The 22,868-nt window shown below is 39.6% G+C and overlaps 1 protein-coding gene across 1 annotated transcript in view; it reads right to left on the reverse strand.

Annotated features, from left to right (window-relative positions):
• Positions 1-250: 250 nt before the first annotated feature.
• Positions 251-22,868, reverse strand: part of IQCJ (IQ motif containing J) — a 180,341-nt gene continuing 157,723 nt past the window's right edge. The window contains exons 2-4 of the mRNA XM_011965012.1: positions 18,272-18,336; positions 11,334-11,414; positions 251-1,448 (exon numbers count right to left, since the gene is read on the reverse strand). Coding sequence (XP_011820402.1) covers positions 1,265-1,448; positions 11,334-11,414; positions 18,272-18,336 — 330 coding nt within the window. The 3' untranslated portion in view covers positions 251-1,264. The remainder of the gene's footprint in view (positions 1,449-11,333; positions 11,415-18,271; positions 18,337-22,868) is intronic.

Here is a 22,868-nt window from a genome sequence, read left to right on the forward strand (position 1 = left end):
TATTCACAAATCATGAGTTAGACACAAACGAGAAGCCCTGGCATTTTCCAGTGTGGTTCATGAGTGCCCTCTAGTGATAGTGAGGTCAGTTAGGATAAGCCATTCCCCCAAATAATTGTTTTAAAAAGTGAGGATTCACTAAATGTTCAATTTCTGCTGTCAATTAAAAATAGATCTTCTGCCACTTTTATTTGCATTGCTATAAACTCAACTTATTCTCTCTCTTTAAATCCATATCTAAGCAAAACCGTTTACTAAAGAATATGCAATGCAACCATCTGAAAACATTTCCAATACAGTAACTTTTACCTGATCCCAAAAAGAATACATTGTTTTGAGTGTTGGGAAACCTTTTTACCACATAATAAACATGATAACCAATAGTAAAGGAAAATTTTTGGAAGTAATATACTTGTGTAATTACTTCATTTCTCTAACTTTTCAGCATTTCAGTGACTGGTTACAAATGATCACAATGCTTAAATCCACAAAACCCTGGTTCATAAATCCCTCATCACTGATTTCTTCCCACTTTTGGAGTTTTTTAAAAATAAATACTTCCAGCAGTTTCCCTTATTCCTTAACTCTCTATCTCAGATTTCTTAAACTGGTGGCCTGTAGGTCAATTGTGGTCGGTGGGCAGGGCTGCTTTACCTTTTAAATTTTATTACTGGATGCTAACACTTAAAAAATACAGATTTCTGACATCTCCTAAAGAAAGAAAATCACATTTGGCCATGCTTGCCTGTATTGCCACAGGTTGACACATTCTCATGAGCCAAGTGCGCTGCCCTTCGGGTGAGGCCTATGTTCTCCATGTAGCCAGGGGCACAGGTCAGCCACCTCAGTCATGAGGGTGACTTACCTGGTCCCTGGAGGCATTTGAGTTGCAACCCCTGAGTGTGTGACCACTTTCGATTCTTCCTGTAAAAGTTCTCTTTCTACTCCTTATAACCAATCTTATCTTCTATCATATTAGCACCACACAATAAAAGAAACACACAGCACATACCAAAAGAAATATGCTATTATAAAGAAAAGGAAAAAAGACACCTCCGTAATAGAGAAAGGAGAACACATAAATGCAATCTATTTTCTCCAGACTTGATAAAGTTCACTTTGTGCTTCTGAATTGTGTCTTCATTTTGAGGTGACAAAACTCTCACCATGGGTTCCCGTGTAGCAAATAAGCAACGCAGATCCTCACTGTCACAAACCACCTGCTCACATCCCAAGATTTCTCTTAGAACCAAAGTCTAGGCTTTCAGCTGAATGTCAAGTCAGGACATAGAAAAAGAAACATGACACTCACGGGTGTGCTGCTGTCAGAGAAGGTGTTCATGCTGACAGAGCTGCTCAGCTTCTCTGAGGAGAGGGAGGGTGGGGATGGGCTCCTCTTCTCCAGAGGCTCCTGCCGCTGCAGGTACACTCGCCATGCTCGCTGAATGCTGAAACAAAACAAAACAAAACAAAACAAAACAAAACAGCACACACATGATTACTGCTGGATCATAGCCCACAGACTCAGAAATTCACTGAAGACTCCTCAGAAAGGAGTCTGAAGGAATTGGCTTTGGTGACAAGGGAACTAGAACACACAGAATGTGATGTAGTTAACCAGGAGACCTGAACTTTAACTTCAATTCGGCCACTGAGACTGTCTCCCTGCCTTACTGGTTTGACTTTCACAGACTTGACTGCCCTCAACTGGCCTAAAAGAGTCAACTTAATAATAAAATTCATTGGTCAAAACAAACTAGTTTGCACAAGTCAATGTACTTTGATTTATGGGACACAAAACTCGTTCAATTTTTCATCTTATATTTTAAATGAGAATAATAAATAGGCTGACTACTACTTCTGCATTCACTCAGTGTGTGATTTCTGAGGGGCCATTCTGTGCCAGGGTCAGCCGTAGACTCTGAACAGGGACTCTGCCATGCACAGCTCCAGAGCTGTCCTTTGCATGACCGCAAGGTGAAGGGTGTCAGTGATGTGCCATACAGTCTGCATGGCCAAATGCAGTGGCCCTGATGTGGGGCACAAGGCAGGCAAGAGTACCGCACCATGGGTTTTATATACTGTGGAAGGGAATAGGAAAAGGACAAAGATTATAAAGAAAGAAATGGACAAAGATTACTCAAGTGTTATGTACTACCCAGAGAATTAATGTAATGTGATCAGGCAGCTATTTCAGGTTTCACCTAAGGAAGTTATTTTCTGTGATTAGTATCAGAAGAAATAAATTATCTTCTGCTTAGGATAATAGAAACCTCTTCTTAGTATAAGCTAACTGACTCCCCCATGGACAGACTGTGTATTAGTCCGTTTTCATGTGGCTATGAAGAAATACCTGAGACTTGGTAATTTATAAAGAAAAGAGGTTTAATTGACTCACAGTTCTGCATGGCTGGGGAGGCCTCAGGAAACTTACAATCATGGTAGAAGGCACCTCTTCACAGAGTGGCAGGAGACAGAATGAGTGCTGAGTAAAGGGGGAAGCCCTTTGTAAAACCACCAGAGAACCTCTATCAACAGATAGAGATTCTCTGAGAACTCCCGAGAGTTCCTCCTGAGCACTCACTATCAACAGAACAGCATGGAGGAAATTGCCCCCATGATTCAATTATCTACATCTGGTCACACCCTTGACATGTGGGGATCATTACAATTCAAGGTGAGATTTGGGTAGGGACACAGAGCCAAACCATATCAGACTGGCTTCTGATCTTTGAGATTAACATCTAGGTTTTCATAGGGGGTCACTGAACACAATCTAACCTCTTCTGGGAGTCAGCAGTACATGCAGACCAGTTGTTAGGATGCAGCCTTTTAAAGTAATTTAAGATAGCTGTATTAATTCCATCACTATCTTTTCTAAACTCCTGGAAGCATCTGATCTTCTGTAATTCTTCCATGCACAACCTAAGTCGTTAAAGTTGTTTCTGAATAAACAAACTGATTTATTTTCATTTGACTGGAATAGTTCAAAGATCATCATCAATTCTCAATAGTCACAGGATATAAATAACACAAAAATGCTACATTATCGAATCTGTATGTTTTCCCTAATTTATTAAAGGTCTGAGAATTATAATGCTCAAGGAAAAGTCCAGAAACTGTAGTGAAAACAATACTTTTGGATCAGTGGCCAATTCCCTGGAGCTAGGAAACTTAAGCTTTAGGGGTTCTTCCTTAAAGGCCAGCAGCCTATTCCAAGACCCTGATGAGGGGCTCTTCATGATTTGTATAGAATTGTAAAAATAAGATATTTTTAGAGTTTTTTTTGTTTTGTTTTGTTTGTGTTTTTTTTTTTTTTTTTTTTTTTTAGGGACCCTTCAGAGTATACATACTTCAAGTCCCACTAAAGCAGAATCTGGCCCAAATTTGAATTATATTTGGTCACTGTTTTATTATGAAATCTTGCTCAAAGTGCATTTTTATTTCTATTTTTCTTTGGCTTAAAGATTTTAAGCAGAATGGGAAAGGGAGTCCCGTAAGATTGCCTGCCTGAGTTTAGTGGTCTTGTTGCTTCTTCAGGACCCATTATATCAGGGAAGAGTGAACTTAAGGAAGCTGTCAGTGATTTTCAGATCCTCTGAGTTGCCTGGGGTATCCCAGAGCCCAGCTAACAAGTTCTGCTGCTTGCAGGTGCCTCAAGTCTCTAAACCTGCCCATCAAAAGCTCAAAATGTGTAACATTTTAAAGGCAGTTTAAACATTAGAAAATGTTGACAACCCATAGACCACCCACAACTTTCTAGGACTTTGCGGTATTCTACACTGTCTTTTTTATTCCCCCCTTTAAATCGTCTTCATTACTCAGAAAATATAAAAACAAAATATAGTGACCATTTGAGATATTACATTTTAGCTTGTTGAACACCAGAGGGCGGTGTGACACCTGTAAAGAACCAAATAACATTGGGCAAAGTTGAGATGAGCGGTTTGCAAAGGAGTTTGCACTTAAAACATCCTCTTCTCCCTCTTGGTTTTATGGAATTTGGAAATTAGCATACCAGTTCTCCTTAAGTCAGATATTAAGGAGACAATATTATTTTATTCCTAATTAATGGATATCCTTTTTTTAATTTATAAGGTGACAATATTAAGTACTTTTAAAATATGTATTTAAAACATCTATACACCCACTGACTTTCTTAATACAGCAGCTATTTTATTTTGTAACATTTACTTTATAGTCATCCACATATGTAAAAACAATGTATTACATGATCTTATTATTTTTAAAACTTGCTATAACATGATATATATATTTCTCGTTACTACTTGTCCTTCATAATTACAGTTTTAAGGACTAGATAAGCTGGACGAGTCTTTAAATTAGCATTTGGGGTTAAAAAATGACAGGGCCCTCATGTCACACCAGGCTATTACCCAAAATTGCTACACTGTTTTTTAACGATGGAGCTATGCTATGTTACTCTCTGTATCATAGAAAAGTGTTTATGTCACATGTTATTTACTCCCCTTGGCCATTCCTACAACATGACCTTCAAAGATTAAATTGTTCCAATATTAAGCTGTCTTAATACCATCTCCAGATGCTATTTTACTGTAAGAGGGAACTAAAATAAAATGTAGAAGCACCTCATCTCTCAATCATAATGAATCACTTTCAGACTTCTTCTCCTAGATGTACCATAATTCCTGCTCACAAGTCTCCTTTGTGGCTACAGAGTAAATTATACACTACCTTGACATTTTTATTTTTGAAACTAGACAATGCTATTCATATAATTCTTTAAAGACTTGTTGAAGTAAGAAAGCACATGTTGTGTGTTCCTATATTTTGAATTATAGATAAAGTATAAGGGTTTACATCTAAACAGATGACAAATACATTTTCAATAATTTTTTTTGCTAGGTCAATTCCTATCTATCTTTTCTTATAGCAGGGGTGGCACAATCTGCCTGCCTCTGCCCTTTTTCTGTATATCCCTGTTTGTTTTACAGTGCAGTTGGCTCTCTCATGCACTCACAGCCATTTGGGGGACTCACATTCTGTGCAGTCCTGGTTGCCAAGGGATGTGTTTATCTAGAAGAGGAGAGGAGAGGAGAGGAGAGGGCTCTCAGAGAGCTAGGGTGCTTAGAGAAGGCTTGAGGGACTCCTAGGATTTTAATTAGTCCTAAAGCATGGATAGGATTGAGATTGATGGGGAGGAAGAAGATCTTTGGGCAAAGGCACAGAAGTGAAGACACCAGGCAGGAAGCAGGAGGATCCCAGAGAAGAGCAGTAAGTCTGAGGCTACAAAGTTGGGAAGAGGATCTCAGAAGCCACCTGAGGTCAGGTTGGGGGCAGACTGGGCAGTTGGGTGTAGACTGGGCAGTGTGGGCAACTCTGCTTTGGTGCAGTTGATAATTGACAGATGTTTCAACTTTTCAAGAACAGCCAGAAATGTTGATTTTTTTAATGAGAAAGTACTATTTCTTATATGTTACCAAACAATTATAAAAAATTCAAAATACATTATAACTCAAGTAGGCTGAATTTAGGGATGGACGAAAGAGGACACAATGAGAGAGGATACACTGAATCTGAGTATCTTGGAAACAATAGCTGATATACATAGAGCTCTTGTTTGTGTGCATTCTCCCATTCAATCCTTACCACAAGTGAGCTGTGAGGGAGGCACCATGATTACCACATGGGTAGATTTTGTGTGCCCAATATTAATTTCTCCTTTTCATTAGTTTTGCGTATCCACCAACTCTCTACTAGTGAGCTTTGTATGAAACAGATTGTACCCTATCACTGTAGACAGTGGCCCATTCCCCTGGGCTGACCAGCCAGAGGGCAGTGGTTGGTTCATTTTGGAGATGCACACATGGTTCAAGCCAGGTCTATTAAAGGCTGCTCTGGGGATTGTACTGAGACTACTGAGAAAAAGGCCCTCTTTTTCATCTAAAGTTTCAGCAAGCAGAGCTGTAACTACCTGCAAGCCTAGAGCTGGCAGTGGCCACTCTGTTGCAATGTTGGGAGAGCCCACATGAGAATGAATCATGGGAAGAGCAGAGTTTACAGAAGAGGAAAGACAGATGCCTGATGACCTTGCCCAGCCACCTGGGTTTCACTGTGCTTAAAGCACGTTAGACCATGGGTGTTTCTGTTATGTGATTCAATATAATCTTGTTTACATCTATAAATTAGTTTGAGTTGAGTTTCTGATACTGACAACCAAAGAGTCCTGGCCGGTCTCAGGGAACAAGATGGGAACTGATCATCATTCCCAACACTTGGAGCAGATGCCTGGCCCCCATTACATGTGCTCCCTCCTTACAGGTCAGCAAAAGGCAGAAATAGAGAAGCAGGGTGGGTTTGGCTTGTCATATACTGACTGTGAGTGGAGAAGGAGAACTCCTACTTGTTTCAGTCTGTTTGCTGATTTTTCTATGTGCAACTAGCTAAAAGCTATCCTAACAGATATATCATATTTTCATCATTTGTTATCTATCCCAACCCTGTATCCTGATGCAAACTTGCTCAAATGTCAATACGGGGCCACTGCATGCAATAGGCAGGTTTCCCACAGAAACTGCCCTCTCTCTCCAGCCTGCTTCCCCTCCACTCCAGCATCTGCCCGGTTTGTAGCTCTCGACTTCACTGCCACACTGATGGATGATGCTTCCTATGCACCAGGGCCTATGCCGTCTTGGCTCTTTCCACAGGTCTCTTCTCAAATACCCATGACTCTGCAGACTGTCAAGAATGCCAGTGTTCTCACACATGAGAATTGGGGCAATTTGGGTCCTGGATCTATAACACTCTTTTCTTTATGAGGACTGAGGAGGTTATAATGCACTCAGGGTTACTGAGTCTAAGAAAGAGAATAGTGGTCCTGCAATGCTATTAAACACCCAAAAAGAAGAGTATCAGATTAGGCCAATCCAATTGCCTCTTTTCAAACAAGTCCTCTTCCCCTACTAGAATGTACAATCCTTGAGGGCAGTGACCACTCCACAGTTCTGGGACATATATTACAGGTGATTAACAAATGTAATTCTTCTAACATTGCATCCCAGAAATAGCTCAAAAAAGAAAAAGTTTCATCTCATGAGAAAGCGTGCTTAGAGTCATAGAGGTTCTTGCCTAGTTTACCTCTCATGAGCTGTAGCTTTAGACAAAATACTAAACATGCTGGCCTCACTATTGCTTATCCATAAAATAGGAGTAAGAATAACATCTTTGTAACCCCTGCAAGAAGTCAAAGACAATGTATGTAAGTTACTTAGCCCAAACTTGACAAATAGAACTCCTAGATAAACTATTATAATTACTTAAGGAAAGGACATATCAAACACTTTCAAATACTTTGAAGTCACCATTGCAAGTCATCTAAGGATCCCTCCTGGCAATGTTTTATTAGCCCAAGTGGAAATAAAAATATGTTTGAAAAAAGTATGTTTGCATGGAAAAAATACACTAGACTAAATGTCTTGTCTTGAATTTTCTCATTGAAAGCTGACTACAATTTAATAAGATATGTTAGCACTCTCATTTTACAGAGAAGTGCAGCTGAGGCCCAGAGAGGCCATTGGTGTTCCCAAGGTCACACAGCAGGTAAAAAGCAGAGCTGGGATTTGAACCTAAGTTACTCAAATTCCAAAGTCTGTGCTCTCAACCACTCTTCTCTCGTATCTTCTTTTAATTAAATTTTCGACTAAAGTAGATATGTATTACTCTCAAATGCAATTTAATAAGGGTTTACTAAACATCTTTAAAGTTCTTTAGGAAATGCTCTCTCTCTCTCTCTCTCTCTGTGTGTGTGTGTGTGTGTGTGTGTGTGTACCCCTTCTCTCCTTTATAAAACCTAAATGTTGTTTCATTGCAAAATCAAATATAATAATAAAAATTAGGAGAGCAATTGAGCATATTTATTGAGCTGACTTTCAAAAAAGCAATTTGTATTCAATACATCTCTAAGTTTTTTCATCACAAAGTAAATATATTGTTAAAATGTAAGGAAGGGGATTGGGGGATTACACAGAGCTAATGAACAACTTTTACACAAGGGTTTGTATTGGGAAGATCTGTTTTAGATCTTGCTACAACATGTAAAGAGTGACTTACAAGATGGAGGGCAGCAGCTTGCTGGGGCTTGGGGAGCCCACCTCTTCCTGTGCTGTGAGTGCGTCTCACTAAGCCTGCATTCCTTTGCTGTGCACCTTCATCCCCCAAAGCTTGTTCCAGCCTTAAGGCTCTTGGGAACACATTCATCTTTAGCCTTAGAGTTGCTCAGAGAGCCTTCCTTTTGGTGTTTTCACTATTACTTTTACTTTCACAAATTTTCTGACTTGAGAGGGTTGCCTTTGTTTGATCTTGGGAGAACTTGCCTTTTACGTCCCCCAAATGCCTTTTCATTAATAGCCATGTGATCTTGATTGCTTTTGCCCTTTTGACGCACTCTTTTGATCCTCTGGTCTAATACTCAAAATTACCTCTTAACAGTTGCATTCATGAACCAGGTAATGGACCCTTTCTGACACTCCCTTCAACTTTGATACACACACCCTCCCCGACACTCACACATTTTTTCACTGAGCCACACTTTCTGACAGGCCTCTGCCTCCTGCCACTGATACTTTGCACTGCCACACGCAGGTTTACACTTTCTTATAAATTCTTTCCTTTTCACGATGTCCTGAGTATGAGGAACCATCCGAACCCTTTCCTGCTATTCTGACTCCCATCCTGGGATTCCCACAGGTAGACAGTGAAGGCAGCCTACACCTGAGAACAGGTCTCATCTTTCCTCTCTTTAACATTCAGAGATTGCCTTGCCACAGCACCTCCATCCCCCTCAGGGCTTGCAGGCACTAGACTAGCCAGACACCCTGTATGGGAACTGTTTACTCTCTTCTCATCAGGGAGGGGAAAGGAGAGCCTTCAGGGGAGGGGATTTTATGATGGAGTGATCCTCACTTCCCTCTACCTCTGGGAGAAGACAGACTCTCAGTTGGTCCCCACCAAAAGAAGTCAAAAGGCCCTAAAAGAAAGCCTGTGATAATAGAGGGTGACTGTGGTACCTTGGACAAGGCCCCATTTTTTATACCCAATGCTCTGCAGGACTAAAAAACTTCTCTTGGAAAGCAGGAATGAGAATATCCCAAGATTGTCCCTGTTGAAGATGCCACGGTCGGCAGAGGAAGGCACTGTTTGGTGCATCATGGGGCACAGCCCCCACAGAGCAAGAGGCACAAACCCAGTGAGGATGAGCAGCCTATACCATTGGGGGGGGGTGCTTAGAGGAGACCCAATGACCCCTTCCCTTAGAGTCCCCAAACATAGGACAGTTGTTAAAGGGAACAACTGCTGAGAGTGAAAGTGTCTGCCATCTATTCACAGGAAACCCGGGGCAGTCTAGGTGTTTAGCAAAGGTGGGTGGGAGAGATAACACTGATAAAGGAAGGCAGAAGGAGGGAGGAGAGAAGGGGAGATAAGTAAGAAGAGAGTGAAAGGAAGGAAGCAGAATACAGAGCTGTAGAAAAGGTCTCCTGTAAGCAGAGGGGAGATTTTCAACCTGCCATAAGAGTTAAGAATTTAATAACCAGATTAGACAAAAGTCACTGAACTAGACTAAGCTCTCCAATGGGAGTCAAGTTCCATTATTCGGCAAGATTAAGTATTCTCTCCCTTCTTTCTCTCCAGTGAACAGACATGGGATTCAGAATTATTAGAAGAGATAAGAGCCACTCTGTTTGTACCTCATTGAGCTGAGACTCCTCCATCAAATCAACAAATATAAAATCTCAGGCTCTCTTAGCTGGCTGGAATCTGAAGCACAGAGATTTTGTCTTTGCCTAATCCTTCTCCTGGTACCTATCCCGCAGCCCCTACATATTGAAGATGATGAAAACTAAAAAAGACCCAGGAGTTTTTCTAACTTAATTTCAGCATTCACATTAAACACTCTAATTTTTCATACACCAACTTTTCTTTCACCAGCACATTTCATTTAAAAGAACCTTATCTTAATGAGAAAATTCCTAATGATAAAGCAACCTATGTTGGCAAACTAAAGTCCTGTGTAGTGAGGCTGACACACTGCTTATACAAAATGATTCGATAGCCTGATTCATTATGTATTTAGTAAGTGTGTGACACAGAACTTTCTAGCTGAGCACCCAGCTGGTTCAGAAGTCCTGTTTGGACTTTATCTTGAGGGGTAACCTTATATGCTCATGTAGAGGCAAGCTTTTTACTGATGACCCAAGGTTAACATAGATTTACAGGGGTATGTATTAGTATTTGCTTTTATCCAGCAGGATATTACGTATTTGTGTCATTTCTGCTTTAGTTCCTAAGTCCAGCAACGACTTGTTGTTGTTCAAAGTTGTACACACCTCAAGGTGCCCTTTTTTAGGGTGATTTCTTGTCTAAAAGGTTCCTCCTTGCACTTTAAAAAAATGATCAGTGATTCTGGCCAAGCTCAGATATGTTAACATTCTTGTTTAAATTCTCATGCTTCTCGGAGTGTTAAACTGAGAGAGAGAGAGAGAGTTTGTGAGGGAGGGGGTGGGGAGAGAGATTAAATATACACTCACTGGCATTTATCATATATGCTTCTGAAGGAAAATCAGAACAGGAAAAGATCTCAGAAAACAGTCATAAATATTTTTGAAATTGCTTCCAATTATAATAGGCCCCTTCTCTACTTAAAAATGGTTTGAGAAGATTAATATTTTGTTCTATAATAAAGTCTTTCTCACTTTGGATATTGTTAGTTTCATTTTGTTAATATTGAAATGTTTTTAGCACTATTTTAAGGTAATAGTCATTTATAATAGGGGGAGGAGGCTTACATTTGGGTGTCTTAAGAGAGAATAAGAAGAAAAGGATAGAAAGTGAGAAAAAAGAAGAGAAGAAACATTTTCCCAAAATAATTGAACAGAAGCTGAAATAGAAAGAAGATTTTTAAAAGGGTATGTGTTTGTGTGTGTATGTTTAATAAATAAATGGCTTGAGGTAGAAATAACCAAATTATTCTAAGACAGAATTAACCAAGTTACTAAGATGAAAGGCAAAGGAAAATGCTAGTGGAAGTTAAAGGATTGTACTAGACCAGAAATGGAAAAACCAAGAGGTGGTAAAAGCAGTGGCAAGCAAATAATTCCCTGTACTACCCAATAGATGGCGCTGTGCACCCAAAGTAGCTGTGTTCCGGCTTAGAAGAGGGAGGAAATAATGTGCAGCACATGAATGTAAAATAAAGATGCATAACTGTTGTACCCGAAAATTCTAGATTTATTCAGTAATTCATAAAACAAGAACTGTAGAACTAATTGCTTAATTTATACTTTGAAATAACTTACATTTTCACCTTTGATTCCAAGGGCTGTACATTGAGGGGATATTTTTCAATATTATTCTCCGTATCCATGGCCAGCTGGTGACTAGAAACAGAAATAATGTCTCAATATCTCTCAATCCAGAAGATTAACATTTATAGCAATAATACTGCTAATTTATATTTATTTGTAAAATAAGATATAATTTTGTTCATTTTAATTTATTAAAGTTCCTGTTGGTGGACGATGGATAAGTAACCATATCATGAAAAAAAAAATGTGACTTTGACTTTTTTTTCTGTTGTCCTTTTGCTGTTCTCAACTCAACATTCATAGCTATGGTATGAAAATCATTTCCTTTAAGAGAAAAGAAAAGGAGCACATTGGACAATTTCAGGGGGAGAAAAAACACAAGGAGAGGGTTATAAATTCCATGCTACTGGCCAACTAGTAAGATGTAGAGAAGACCTTACTCATCCCCAGTAGTACCCCTGCCACTGGACCTTCCCTCCTTTCATTTTTAAGCTGTTTCAGGGCTTCCACTGGGAACAAAGCATGGATCTTTGACCTGTAGAAAGGCAGAGGATTATAGAGAAATGATCACTGCTTTCAGTGAGCTTACAGAACTCTTAGTGCTACAACAATCAAGAAGGGCTTCACGGAGAAGGCAGCTCTTGGGATGAATTTTGAAGAATGGATAGGAAGTAGGTAAGCTGAGAGTGAAAAGCAACATATGAGGAAGACTACAAAACAAATAGTAGAGGTAAAAACATTCAAAGGATAATTTTAGAAAATAAAGAGAAATTTGGTGGAAGTAGATGAAAAAAATAGGAGAACAAAAGGAAATAAGCTTTGATAAGCAGAAAGCTAATAGTTACTGATCCCATAATGTGTATAAAACACTGTCATAGACATTTTATATTCATTATCTTATTTATCACAGTAACTTCCATTAACTAAGTATCACTTTCCCCACTGTAGAGCTGAAAAATCTGAAGCTTGCAGAGATTATGTTAAATTTACTGTACAGGAGGAACTACATTAAAACTCACATCTCACTCCTCTGTCCACCAGAAGGCACTGGTTGGAGTATTTTAATATCAGGATTATTATACTTAATCCCACTGAGTGAAGTTTTCATAGGTAATATATTCAACACTCCAATTCAATACTCATGCATGTGGTAAGGTAGGGGCACGTGTGTGTGTGTGTGTGTGTGTGTGTGTAACAAAAATTTCAAGAAACATTACTTCCCCAACTACATGTGATGTACTTTGATTTCTGATTTATATTTGAAACTTTTTTAAAAGGCCAGTGTGACCCACCAAATTTATTGAACAAACCATCAATAGATTATGATCTACAGTGTGAAAAACTTTACAAAATTTTTCACACTGTAGACCATAATCTATTGCAGCAGGGAGCTCCATGCATTTGGAGCAGGGAAATATGATCAATGGAGGATTTAAGGATGATTTGTGGTGGGAGTGAGCAAGGAGAGTGAAATAAAACTAGTTAGAAAGCTATTCAAATAGTCCAGGTTATGAGGACTAAGATTGCACTGGTAGTAAAGAAAAGGAAAAAAAAAAAAGAAAGAAAGAAAGAAAAAAATTGTGCTGGAGAGATCCCTTAGAATCACAAATGTATTTTTTTCTTTTTAGAAAGGAATGATCAAGCGGTAGGAAAAACACAGGAAAGCACATAAATTCCTACATGGCAAGTAGGTGGTGTCAGCACCCCAAGATAGTTTGGGGTTGCTCAGCCTGGTTGTTGAGGGGCAAGGAAGCACTCTTGTTTACTCTGTGCCATTGGTATTCAGGGTGCATTACTAATTCATTGTTAATCATTTATTCTACACATATATTTAATGTCTCCTGTGTGCCAGGAATGATGCAAAGCATGGAGGATAAAATGGTGAAAACACTAGACATGGTCCCTGTTCCTGTGGTACCACAATCTAGGAGAACATGAACATTACATAAGTATTTGCAAGTGTGACAGATATCATTAAAGGAGAAGCACACAGGAACCTAATCCTGGGTAGGTAGGCATAGAAAGTGATATGATCTGGCTGTGTCCCCAACCCAAATCTCACCTTGAATTATAATAATCCCCACATGTCAAGGATGAGACCAGGTGGAGATAATTGAATCATGGGGGCAGTTTCTCCCATGCTGTTCTCATGATAGTGAGTTCTCACAAGATATGACGGTTTTATAAGGGGCTTCCCCCGATTGCTGGGCACTCATTCTCTCTCCTGCTGCTCTGTGAAGAGGTGCCTTCTGCCAAGATTGCAAGTTTCCTGAGGCCTCCCCAGCCATGTGGAAATATGAGTTAATTAAATCTCTTTTCTTTATAAATTACCCAGTCTCAGGTATTTCTTCAAAGCAGTGTGAGAATGGACTAACACAGAAAGTCTTATTTTTATTATTGTATGGTCTTGTAGAAATAGCAGATTTATGACAAGGATACTTTAAGACTCTGTTACTTATTAATTACAAATTAAGCAATAAAGTTATACATTGTAGGGCCTGTAGATACGTAACAAACAAAGACAGAGCCAATGTTTTCATAAAGAAAATAAAACTTTCACAATATTAACACATTTGCTAATTTGAGGATATAATTTATATATCCTCACCAAACTATAAACTACCAATACCTGTTGGTTTAAATCTGATAGCTTTAGTTCATTCCATCAATAATTGTCTATGGGTAATAAAGTGATTATGCCTCAGTACAATGTGTGACTTGCAATCACACATCTTCTACCAGAAACCCAGGCTGATTTAATAATTACAAAAACATGGCAGTCAGCCTAAGGTCTTACTTAAGTTAATAAGTGATTTTCATAAACAATGGAATCCTAAGTAGCATTCCAATTAATGGCCTTACCAATTGCTCTTCTCTGCTTATTGGCACATGCCAAGATTTGCTAAGCTCGTGTGTGTGTGTGTGTGTGTGTGTGTACACAAATGCACTTGATTGGCCTGCCAATGGTCTCAGATAGTATGGAGCTGCAGCTTCCCTCCCCTTCACACTAACTCTCTACCACAAAACCCTGTTGAGCATTCAGAATAAATGTAATGTTCCAAGGGGGAATAACCGATCAACTGTTCTGATACCACTATCACTTAACTTATGGTCATTTCAAGTAGCTGAGATGATTTACATCAGCACCTAAGTCAGCTGCAGCTATAACGAAATGCCTAATCTGCTCACTCAAAGTACACCAATTTTTCAATCAAATTTGACAGCTTTCAAGGACATAGTCCTGACCTGAAACAGACCAAAAAAATCTCCAGGATTCCAGGCAAATGGGTATAGTTGTTAGGGCTGGCGGTCACTGCTTATTTTCTCTCTGTCCTGGATAAGCATGAAAGGAAAGTTTACTCCCATGGGCCCATGTGCTTTGAAGGAAGTATTTAATTCCCATTGCTGGAATTTCTCAATCGGGATTGAAAAAAAATAAGCACACAAAACAGACTGGTTATTTCCAGAAGGTTTTAGCTTTCTCAGGCCTCTGAATAATAAAACAGAAAGAGTAGGGTAGGGCAGATGGAAGCCCACATATATACCATTAATTTTCAAATATCGTCCTGAGAGCAGACAGCTGAGAAAGATACACGCTGGTGTTAGTGAGAGGTTTAATATAGAATTGTGGTCAATTAGCAGAACAAAAAAAAAACTTCATTTCCTACATCAAAATCAATAATGGGAGGCGCAGTAGCTTATGTCTGTAATCCCAGCACTTTGAGGGGCCAAGGCGGGTGGATTACCTAAGGTCAGGAGTTCGAGACCAGCCTGGCTAACATGGTTAAACTCTGTCTCTACTAAAAATACAAAAATTTGCTGGGTGTGGTGGCAGGTGCCTATAATCCCAGCTACTCGGGAGGCTGAGGCAGAAGAATTGCTTGAACCCAGGAGGTGGAGGTTACAGTGAGCCGAGATTGCACCACTGCACTCCAGCCTGGGCGACAGAGCAAGACCCCATCTCAAAAAAAAAAAAAAATCAATAATGAAAAACCATCATGGTCAGATTTAATAAATAAATGGGCCAAACATCATAGAGAAAGTGTGTCCTCGGAGAATTAAGCTGCATGAGGAGATTACTGAATAAGTGAAATGAATCTAAAATATATTTACACTACTGGTTCTCAATCCCAGCTCCTCGTTAGAGCTACGTGAAAGAAGATGTTAAGAAATACTGATTCCAGGGCCTCATCCCCTGAGAATCTAATTCAATTTGTCTAGAGTGGAGCTTAAGCCAGGGCATTTTTATTAAGCTCCCTAGCCGATTCAAAGTGCAGCCAAGGTGAAAAATAACTGATTTAGCCTAATGTCATTACAACACTAATCTCTATAAAAGAAAAGTCTTCATTCTAGAGTCAGCAAAAAACTCTTTAGGTATTGTTTACATATAGCTAGTGATGGTGATGGTGGAGGGAAATTCTACCATTTTATTCTTATTTATTCATATTAACGAGAGTAGGCATAATAAAAATATATGAACAGAAACTTCATTTGTCCAAAGGGCTGAAACTGCCTTTCAATGTGATGACATGGCAGATTCTTAGGATCGTGCAGATGTAATGAACCTTTGAGACTGTCTTGTCCAAACCCTTGCCCAGATGGAAAGGAAAGGAGCCAGCATTGAAGGCATCAGGCTATTATGGGCTGTCTCATTTAATGCTCTCAATAAGACAGTCAAGTCAAGACTACTATTATCATTTTTAAAGATGAGTATAGTGGGGCTCAAGGTGGTTAAAGTTTTTGTCTAGACTGACAAAGCTTAGAAAAAGTAGAAAGAGGCATCAAACCCAAAATTTTCCCTTTTCTAGGATATTTTTTAGCAACATTTCAGATGTATAGTCATTTACACTCTTCTTGGGCACTTCCAGTATCTTATCAGCTAGTGGGGCTCAGCACGTACTGTAAAGTATGGTGTTTGGCATGCTCAGTTCTTTGAACCGAAGGAGAAGAGGCCTCAGAAGCAAAGTCTCTTTCTCTCTGACCTTCTCTTGCCCTTCTGTCCCTGCCCCTCTTTCTTCCATGATGCAAGCCATAAAAACCAGAATTCCTCTTCCACAAGGCCGGTCATGGAAACTAGAACCCTTCTCCCACAAGCAAGCTACAAAATCTAAAAATATTCCTCTAAAGTTACCCTGCCTTTCTGTATAAAATCTGGTCATAAAGAAATTCTCTGACCTACCTAGTCTGATGGAAAGTCCTAAGACCCTCATTCCAGAGGTTCTTGCCCCATGCCCAAGAGGAAGGAATGCTGCACAGAGAGGCCAAGAAGAATGTGAATAGACAGCCTTGCTGGGTTTTCCCACCTCATATATTAGATCCTTCCTTTTTGTCCCATGACATTTCTACAGGGCTGTCCATTCTTCATCAAAATTAAGTATAAAAGTGAACAATTTTCCCCAGGTTTTCATTTCTGAAGGCTCCCAAGTCACATAGAATCCTGATTAAATAGACTGGGCGCAGTGGCTCACACCTGTAATCCGAACACTTTGGTAGGCTGAGGTGGGCGGATCACTTGAGGTCAGGAGTTTGAGACCAGCCTGGTAACACGGTGAAACCCTGACTCTATTAAAAATACAAAAATTAACCCAGTGTGGTGGTACGTGCCTGTAATCCCAGCTTCTCAGGAGGCTGAGGCAGAAGAATCACTTGAACCCAGGAGATGGAGGTTGCAGTGAGCTGAGATAGTGCCACTGCACTCCAGCCTGGGCGACAGAGTGAGACTCCATCTCAAAAAAATAAAATAAAATAAAGAACCCTGATTAAATAAGCTTGTTGTGCTTTTCTTTTGTTAACCTGTCTTTTGTTACAGGAGTGTTGGCTGTGCTCCTTACAATGAGTGAGGAAAGGTGTGATGCCTTCCTGTCCCTACATGGCTCACTTCTTAACAAAGTTCATTCTGTTTGGGGGTAGGCTGAACTTTTACAGAATCTTTTCCTTATCTGAGTCACAACGCTGTTTCTCCATATATCCTACTCATTGACTCTTGTTCTATTTTCTGGAGCAGGAAGAGCAACTTAGCCTCTCTTTTATAGGAGCATCCTTCAAATGTTTGAGGATAGCTATTATGTTTCTTCTGAGACTTCTTTTCTCCAAGCTACACATCCTCAGCTCCTTGTAGTAGTTTCACATGGTTCCAGAACTCTCACAATTTTAATTGACCTCTTTCTAATACTCTTGGGAATGTCAATGTGATTCTTAAATGTAGTGTCCAGAGCCAAGCATGACACCCAACTGGCTTTACTGGTCCTGAGTACATTGGGGCTCAGCCAGTGATTGAGAGCAAGGATTCTGGAGGCAACAAAACCTGGGTTTATTTCCCATTCTCACCACTCACTAGCTGAGTATACATGGAGTTGCTGAAACCTCTCTGAGCCTGTTTTTTCTCATCTGTGAAATGGAAATAATAATGCCTATATCAAAAGGCTATAATCAGAATTTGATGAGGAGTGTCTGTGAGCGTTCAACAGTACAGGGTACATTATAAACGTTTACTTTTATCTCTGTTCAATTTCATCTCTTCTTTTTGCTTTATCTTAGCTCAATTTTGTCCCATTCTGTAGTGTTAATCTGAATGTTCAGTCTATTAGTCTTAGTGTTAGCTTTGTACTTTTCACAAATTTTGTACCTACCTTCTATAAATGTCCCTGATTAAAAGACTAAGACAGGTCAGAGTTAAGTTTCAGCCCTCAGACATACCACCAGAAACAAATTCCAGGCATCGTATTACTCTGTTAAGCAGTAGAGCTTGCGTATCATTGCTCAACTAGTCATACATTTATCTACCTATATCTCAAATGAGCCACCTTTCTGGGCTCTGACCACAATGATAACAAGAAACTGTCCAATTTACTTATTTTTACCAGAAAGATTTTCATTTTACTCAAGCTTTCCAACCATGCAAATGATTTAACTTAATACTTTTTACTTACTTTTCAAATAAATATTTTCCATCATTAACTTGTTCTAGAGGATTCTGCAATCTTTTCAGTTCTTCCTGTGAAAAAGAAAAGATATATCTTACAAATTATCACCAGCTACTTCTGAGCAATACTATTCAAGCATACTTGTTAGCAAAATTGATACAACACAACATTAAGAGTTCTGGACTGCACTTTGGTAGGCCGAGGTGGGCGGATCACGAGGTCAGGAGATCGAGACCATCCTGGCTAACATGGTGAAACCCCATCTCTACTAAATATACAAAAAATTAGACGAGCGTGGTGGTGGGCACCTGTAGTCCCAGCTACTCGGGGGCTGAGGCAGGAGAATGGTGTGAACCCGGGAGGCGGAGTTGGCAGTGAGCCGAGATTGTGCCCCTACACTCCAGCCTGGGTGACAGAGCGAGACTCCGTCTCAAAAAAAAAAAAAAAAAAAAGAGTTCTGGACTTTGTGCTGGTTAAGTGTTTAAACACACAAAAATACAGCATGATCCTTGATCAAATTAGAATATTGTCACTCAAATTGTGCGATTTTTTTTTTTTTACTCAAGATAATGTTTCCTATTATTTTTTTTTCAGAGTTTGGATATGTTTACATAGATCCACCCACACTCTTTCCAAATTCACTTTCTCAACAGTAATGTCATTGCTGATTGCTGAGTAAGAGACACTAATGACTGCATGCTGCATTTGGCCATTCAGCAATCATCCTCTCTTGTCTCTTAGTAACTCTTGGCAACCTCTTCTCCATAGCCCACATGTTCAGACACACACACAAACACACACACACACACACACACACACACACCCCTTCCCTGAATTCCAGGCATTTGTTGTCTCTGTAATCTCATTTCTCTGACCACAGAGGTGTGACAGGATTTGACCCACGTTCCTGGTAAGACTCCCTTCTTCAGTCTTATCATGGCAGGATTTAAGGAAGACTCACAGAACTCTGTTCCTGGGAAGACCACCAATCCCTGAGGCCACACTACCTACCATACCATTCACCACACCACTTACCCCCCACCAGAAACTGTCAAAGTGACCAGTCCCAAGGGGAAGCCGCAGTTAGAAATAATTATTCAATTACATCCAAAAGACCATCAGGACTAGTCTCTCTACATGCTTATAACCCACCAGACACCCAAGTCACCTAGATCACCTCTCCCACTATGCAATCTCTTAAACCCATACTGCATTCCAGAATGTGGCCTAATCACCCACCTCTCCCCAGTTCTTCCAACCTTTCCAGTGGGTCCTTTACAGTCTGTCATCAGCAAAATCCTGTATCTCCCCAACTTCTTTGAATATGCCCTTAATTATGTTGTTCTAACTAAACTATGCCTCACTGTTCTGGGACAGCTAAGTTTTTGTTAGAGCAAGAAGAGCAAATAATTGTTAAGAAAAGAGGTCTAGTATATAGAGAATTTTGCATATGAAAAAGTTGGCTGAGTACCTGAGCACACCCTCTCCCCTGCAGTCCTCTTAAGAGGTGGCCATTTCTTCCCCACATGCTACATACTACATGGTGTGGAGGTCGGGTGGGACCCTCTTCGCTCCTCAGATCTTTGCCACTCCTACAAAACCTCTGGAAACATACCAGCTGCCAGTCTCAGTCATCTGTCCTCTTCTCTATCTATCTTAACTCCTCAGGGGATCTCAGCCGGTCTCACAGCTTCTATTTTATATTTGTACCTGACCTCTTCTCTAACTTCACTCTTCTGCATCCACCCTGCCTACTTGACAGTTCTATGTACGTGTTTGACAAGCATCTCAAGCTCAAAAGCAAAATGTTGATATCCCTGCTTATACCCTCCTACCCAAACCTCCTTCTTCACTGCTTCTTCCTCATTTTAGCAAATGGCATCACTATTCACCAAGCTATGAAGAGTTAAACCTAAGAACCAGACTTTACTCATTTCTTCCTCTCACCAGCTATAGTCAATCAATGAGCTACTCTTATTGACCCCACTTTCAAAATATATTTGGGACTTGGCCACCTCTCAGTCCGGTTTAAGCCAATCATGGTAATCTTCTAATTATTGCCCTGCTTCCTATGTTAGGCTGCATCAGTCACTTCTTACATCAGCCTGAGTGGTCTTGTAGTACCTGGGTTTTCTTTTGTAATTGGAGTATAATTTACAAAGTATGAAATGCACCTTATAAGTATACAATACAGTGATTTTTATCAAACGCTTCCATTGGTAGAGCCACAGCCAAAACAATATATAGAACATTTATCATTCCCAGGAAGTTCCTTTGTGCCCCTTTACAATCAATTTTCCTATCCCAAAGGCACCCCTGTTCAGATTTCTATCTGTGTAGATTAGTTTTGCCTGTTCTAGACTTTTGTATAAATTTATCTATTGTGTCCAGCTTAATTAACTCAACATTGTATTTTGACATTTGTCCATGCTGTCCGTTGCATATATCAGTAGCTCATTTCTTTTTATTGCTGAGTAGTTTTCTATTGTATACATACACAATAATCCATTCTACTGTTAATGGGCATTCTAATTGTTTTCATATCCATATGGCCTAGTATGAATAAAGCTGCTATGATCATTGTTGTGCAAATCTGTTTGTGCAAGTCTGCTGTGCAAGTGTGTTTGTGGATGTGTTTTCATTTTTCTTCAGTAAATATCTAGGAATGAAATTGCTACCTTATGAGGTAAATACATGTTTAACTTTTATTTTTATTTATTTATTTTTGAGATGGAGTCTCACTCTGTTGCCCAGGCTGGAGTGCAGTGGCGCAATCGTGGCTCACTGCAAGCTCCGCCTCCCAGGTTCACACCATTCTCCTGCCTCAGCCTCCCGAGTAGTTGGGACTACAGGGGCCCACCACCACACCCACCTAATTTGTGGTATTTTTAGTGGAGACGGGATTTCACCATGTTAGCCAGGATGGTCTCGATCTCTTGACCTCGTGATCCGCCTGCCTCGGCCTCCCAAAGTGCTGGGATTACTGGCATGAGCCACCGCACCCGGTCACGTTTAATTTTAAAGAAACTTCCAAAGTTTTCTAAAGCGGTTGTACTATTTTATATTCCAACCAGCAATGTAGGAGAAGTCTAGCTGCTGTACATTCCCACCAACATTCAATGTCAGTCTTTTTCACTTTATTCTCCTGGATTTGTGATATCTTATTGTGACTTCAACCTGCATTTTTCTGATAACTAATAATGTTGAGTATTTTTTGCATGTGTTTTTAACTGAGTTATATGTCTTATTTTTCAAGCAGTAGAAGTTCTTTATATATTATAGGGTACAACTCTTTTGTCAGATGCATGTGTTGCTAATATTTCTTCCCAATCAATATATTTTGACAAGCAAATCTTTTCATTTTGATGCAATGCAATTTATTATTTTATTTTTGTTATTTAGTATTTTCTGCATCCTAAGAAATATTTTCCTGCCCCAATGTTGCAAATATAGTCTCCTATATTTTCTCTTAGAAAATGTATAGTTCATTTACATTTAGGAGTACAGTAAATTAATTTTTGTGTATGGTGTGTGGTAAGAATTGAGATCAATTTTTCTTCATATGAATATGAGCGTAAGTCTACTAAATGGGGCTTCTGTATAAACTATTGTTTTCTGATACCAAAAAAAAAAAAAAAAGAGTCAGCTGGCATGTGGCTTTTAATGTTTGGTCTTCCTTCTTCCTGCCGGGATCATAGTAATGAAATCCAGAGTGCAAAAGCTATTGTGCCTATAAGGAGGAAAACCACACATTAAAGTTAATAAAATAGAAAGACAGAAGGTGCGTGGGACCCTGATGAAACCATGGAGCTGCTACTTCAACTCTGATCTACCAACATCTGAACATACTTGTCATGCAAGAAGACCAACCTACTAATTTATTGATTCGTCATAGTTAAACAAATGTAGATAAGAGATATTTTCCACTTCATAATTCAGTGGTTTTCCATCACTTTTGGAATAAAATCCAAACTCATCACCATGGCCTATAGAACCCTATGTAATACGAACCCCCACCTATCTCTCTGACCTCATTTCCTACCACCCTCTATTCATACAACTCACACTTATCTAGCCATATTGGTCTTGGGGTGTTTCAGAAATAGCCACGGTTGCTCCCTTTTAGATCACATATCTTCGCTGTTCCTCGTACAGAGAATATTAATTCTGTGCACAATTACAATCAACATTACCCTCACATGGCTTCCTCACTTCATCCAGGTGTTTGCTCATATATTGCCTTCTCAAAAAAGCCTTCCTTGATTGAACTCTCTAAGACGTCACCCATTACTTACTGTATATTTACCGTGCTTTATGCTCTGATTCACTTCTTTATGATCTTCATTACTTCCTAACATATTTGTGTTTCATTGTCTCCATTCACTAGATTGTAGGCACCATGGAAGTAGATTTTTCATCACATCCACCATTATATTTTCAGTGCATAGAATAGTGCCCAGCACATAGCAATTGCTCAACCAATGTTAATTATTTAAACTTTACCTCAAGATTTGGAGAAGAACTTCAGTTTATTCCTCTGGATTTTGGAGTGTTAGGATTTTGAAGTGTGAGGGACACTGGAACTGTGACAGAAGTATTTGCA

The sequence above is a fragment of the Mandrillus leucophaeus genome, unplaced genomic scaffold, assembly GCF_000951045.1.
Source record: "Mandrillus leucophaeus isolate KB7577 unplaced genomic scaffold, Mleu.le_1.0 Scaffold710, whole genome shotgun sequence".
NCBI classification, from domain to species: Eukaryota; Metazoa; Chordata; class Mammalia; order Primates; family Cercopithecidae; genus Mandrillus; species Mandrillus leucophaeus.